Below are 3,668 nucleotides of genomic sequence, written 5' to 3'. Positions count from 1 at the left end.
ACCAATACACTGAGAAACTATACAAATCACATATCATTGTATCGAGAAAAGTATGTTACGGCCGTGCCTTTGTTTTGTTTTGCTCGACTTGGCGGAGGCAATCACGTGCTCCCCGATAAGGTGTAATATTATTGTTTTTTCCTTTTCGGTGACGGTACTGTAGGGATCGTAAATAAACTACGCACTTTTTTCCATCTTTCTTTCTCTGTCTGTCCATTACCCTTCACGCTTAAACCGCTGTAACGATTCAGACCAAATTCGATAAGGACATTCCTACATATATACCTATTTATTTAGAAACTGGAAAGATCATAAGAGAGTTTTTACGTCGGAAAATTGACAGCGTTAAACTAATACTTCTAGCAAAGTCGCGAGCAGCAGCTGCGGCGCTGATAATTCAATTGAAACGAAAGATCTAGAATCAACATTTATTTAAATAACAAGTCCCATTAACGCTCAGTTCATCACTAAATAAGCAGCTGAAGCAAGGTTTCCACAACAGCGACGACGAGCTTAAGCAAGCCAGGTAGCAGACCGCCGCCGATGCCAACCAGCACGTCTTCTGCGATGTCTGTGATCGAAGACACAAGAGTTGACAGGAGTCCTTGCATATTTGCGACACCAGCCGGAGCAGAACTAGGATTCGCCCCTGCTGCATATTCGGGCAGACTTCTGAGGAAGTTAACTATAGCTAAAGCTTGGGAGTATAATTTGAGGAGACTGGTTTCCAAAGCTGATAGGTCTATGGGGATGAGGCAGCTGATGGAAGGCGGGAGGGTGTCGAAGATAGAGAGGAGGGAAAGGAGGAGGTTGTAGACGTTGTTTAAGAGAGGCAGTAAGATGTTCACAAGAGGGTAGACGGCGGGGAGTTGCGCTGCGGCTTGGGCGGATGCTGTCACTGGTACCTGCAAAGAAGATAGAAATTGTTCAGTTCATTTCATCGTCATCATCATTATCTGCCGTAAAATGGCCACTGTTGGATATAGGACTCCCCACATAGACCTCCAGCTGCTTCGGTTGGAAGTGGCCTGGATCTACCATAACTCGCGGCTTTAACCAGGTCATCCGTCCATCTCGTTGGTGGACGTCCTACGCTGAACTTCCACAGTTTCCGTTCGAGTTTATTTACCTATATACAGGTATACAATTACACAGTGCTTACCTAAAGTATTAAATGTTTCTCATACTCGTGTTCTACAACCATTGCTATGTTTACTCCGTTGGCTAGAAATCATCACATATTATTATGTGCCTTAGTGAGATCTGTTTAGGGAGTGCATGTTAGTTATAGTCATAGTACTAAGAATACTTGTATCATCTTCTGTACACTTATTTCTGTTTGTTCTCCAAATAAATAAATAAATAAATGTTGTAATCGACGTGTAATTCCACTAAATAATATAAATAAGAAAGTTTGTAAGTCTGTTTGTTTGTTACCTACCTCTTCACGTCATAACCGCTGAACTAATTTGGATGAAATTCGGGGTACAGATAGTTTGAATCCCAGAGAAGGACATAGGATGGTTTTTATCCCGTAAAATTGCATATGTAGTTCCCGCGGGATAGAGATTAACGAATTCTACGCGGACGGAGTCGTGGACAACAGCTAGTTTAATGTAATGCATGTCCTCTTCGTTTTCTCCTGAGTCCGTTACTCGCGGTCTTCTAAATTTTTAGCACCAAGTCAGTTGACCTTGTGCTCTCTTTTAGACAACTGGGCTTTATTTTGAGGTATACTTCTACGTTCTTCCATCAGATCGATGCACTTCTATTTTGGCACATTTAGCACATTTAGATTATTATGGTTTGGGGGAACGAGCAAGTAGGTCATCTGATGGGAAATAGTCACCACCGTTCATGAGTCTGTTGCCAACCTCTTAAGGGTTGATGCTTAACCCTTTTCTTGAAAGCCCCAATGTTTATTGTATGGAAATTGAAATGTAGAAAAAAAAAATATCTAGAGGAAATCTGCACAAATCTGCGGAACAATTCAAGGGTGTGAAGTTCCCAACCCGCAATGGACCCGCGTGGGAGCTACGGCACAAGCGTTCTTATTTTGTGAGGTGCCCAACATGAAGTCGACTAGTAGGTTAGTAAGTTTTTGCAGAATTTGGGTAACAAGATAGCATTATAATGATGTTAAGAGACTTCGAAATATCAAAGGACATTTAAATAATTGATACTCGTAATAATGAAGCTTCCTCGACGACAACTGTAATTATCGTTAAGGATAATGGAACACGGGCTTCTTTGTTCGATTTAAATTATGGCAAAGATTATATTTAGCTGTTAATTAGAAATAACGTGAGCTGTTAGATTTGTACCCAGTAATTAATTATTAGAAACTTAATACCTATTCATTACTATTTATTGTTGTTTTTTTTTGGTAGAGTTACTAGATTTTAGTTTTCAAAATTGATTTCAATTTATATGAGGTGCTTTATAGGAGTTAGCGGTGTGCAGTCGGGAAAAATCAATGGTCGACTGCTAATTAAGGGAGTGCCCAGACAGTGCCGGACTCTCACCAGCTAAACCCAGCTACATCCCCAACTCCCTGGTCACTACGGGTAGGGGAGGGTTTGAGGGGTTTCTTCACCCACAGAGTCTTGCTTCAGCCATATGCTGGAAAGCCGGGTGAGGAGTGTTTATTATTACGGGCAGATAACTAAGGCATTTTTTTAAGTTCTTTTACATGAATAGAAATGGTTTAGCTTAGACACAGCTAGTGCTAAACCACGTCAAAAAAGTGGTAAAATAAAATTTTGAGAAAATTTTTTTTAGGGTCCCTCTCCTACACTAAAGAAGGGAAGATTTTTTCTCTTAACCCATAATGTGGGGAATATTTGCCGCATACGGAACCCTACATTGCCCGTTGCCTGATACGCACTTAGGGGGCGTTCAAGTAGTAGGTACGTAACGCAATTTTAGAAGATTTTTGAAATTTCATGTTTTTCTGTACCCCTCTCTCCTTCACTAATCGTTACGTAACACCCAAATTACCCTTTTTACCCGACTGCCACTGCCACTATTGTGCTGGCCAACATGATAGCTTAGCTTTATAGGCCAAGAACAACAACTCATGCGAATCTTCTACTTTTAAGAACAAAATAGTATGAACTTTTGATAAAATAAACTGTGACGTAACGCGTAGTTCGACTCCCTCCCGCCCCCGTAACGCATCGTAACGTTTTACAAGACGGTAGTCCTCTAATTGCGTTACGTACATGAACGCGCAGTCAGTTGTTTACATATTATAACTCACCGTATAGCAGCAAACAGCTACTACGCAAAATGTCACAACAAGTTTGAACGTCATTATAGTAAAACAAAGATATTTACCGAATAACCTTTCCCCAAAAAATGTGATGACTATTTATATAAAAAATATAAGCAAACTGTATTTATATGAACCATTTCAAAATGTGTTACATTCTTTTAGAAATTATGTAAAATTTGATAAAGACCCGATAAAATTGCATTTTGCGTTATCGCAGTGTGTAAACAGTTATAATTTACTATCAATTTGTCACTTTGATTTATATTGAGCCAATGACTAAACACGACCTTGACATTTCAAGGAAAAAAACCGGCCACGTACGAGGCGTACTCGCGCACCGATAGTTTCGCAAAAATTAGCAGCTATCAATAAAAAATAATCCCTATTTAAC

At 39.9% G+C, this 3,668-nt stretch overlaps 1 protein-coding gene across 1 annotated transcript; it reads right to left on the bottom strand.

Moving 5' to 3' along the window:
* Positions 1–414: 414 nt before the first annotated feature.
* Positions 415–3,376, bottom strand: LOC141443459 (uncharacterized). The gene is made up of 2 exons (XM_074108761.1): positions 3,263–3,376; positions 415–905 (listed from the first exon to the last, which is right to left on the bottom strand). Exons 1-2 carry the CDS (start codon positions 3,314–3,316, stop codon positions 468–470), a joined length of 492 nt encoding a protein of 163 aa, XP_073964862.1. The 5' UTR covers positions 3,317–3,376; the 3' UTR covers positions 415–467.
* Positions 3,377–3,668: the final 292 nt, after the last annotated feature.

Source organism: Choristoneura fumiferana, chromosome 27 (genome assembly GCF_025370935.1).
Source record: "Choristoneura fumiferana chromosome 27, NRCan_CFum_1, whole genome shotgun sequence".
NCBI lineage: Eukaryota > Metazoa > Arthropoda > Insecta > Lepidoptera > Tortricidae > Choristoneura > Choristoneura fumiferana.
This window is presented reverse-complemented; position numbering and strand designations above follow the sequence as displayed.

What these genes read in the sequence shown, in the direction of transcription:
- LOC141443459 (XM_074108761.1), bottom strand. Translation starts at nt 3,316, where the DNA reads ATGACGTTCAAACTTGTTGTGACATTTTGCGTAGTAGCTGTTTGCTGC. An exon ending in TAGCTGTTTGCTGCTATACG is followed by an intron (nt 906 to 3,262) that starts GTGAGTTATAAT and finishes TCTTCTTTGCAG; the next exon opens with GTACCAGTGACAGCATCCGC.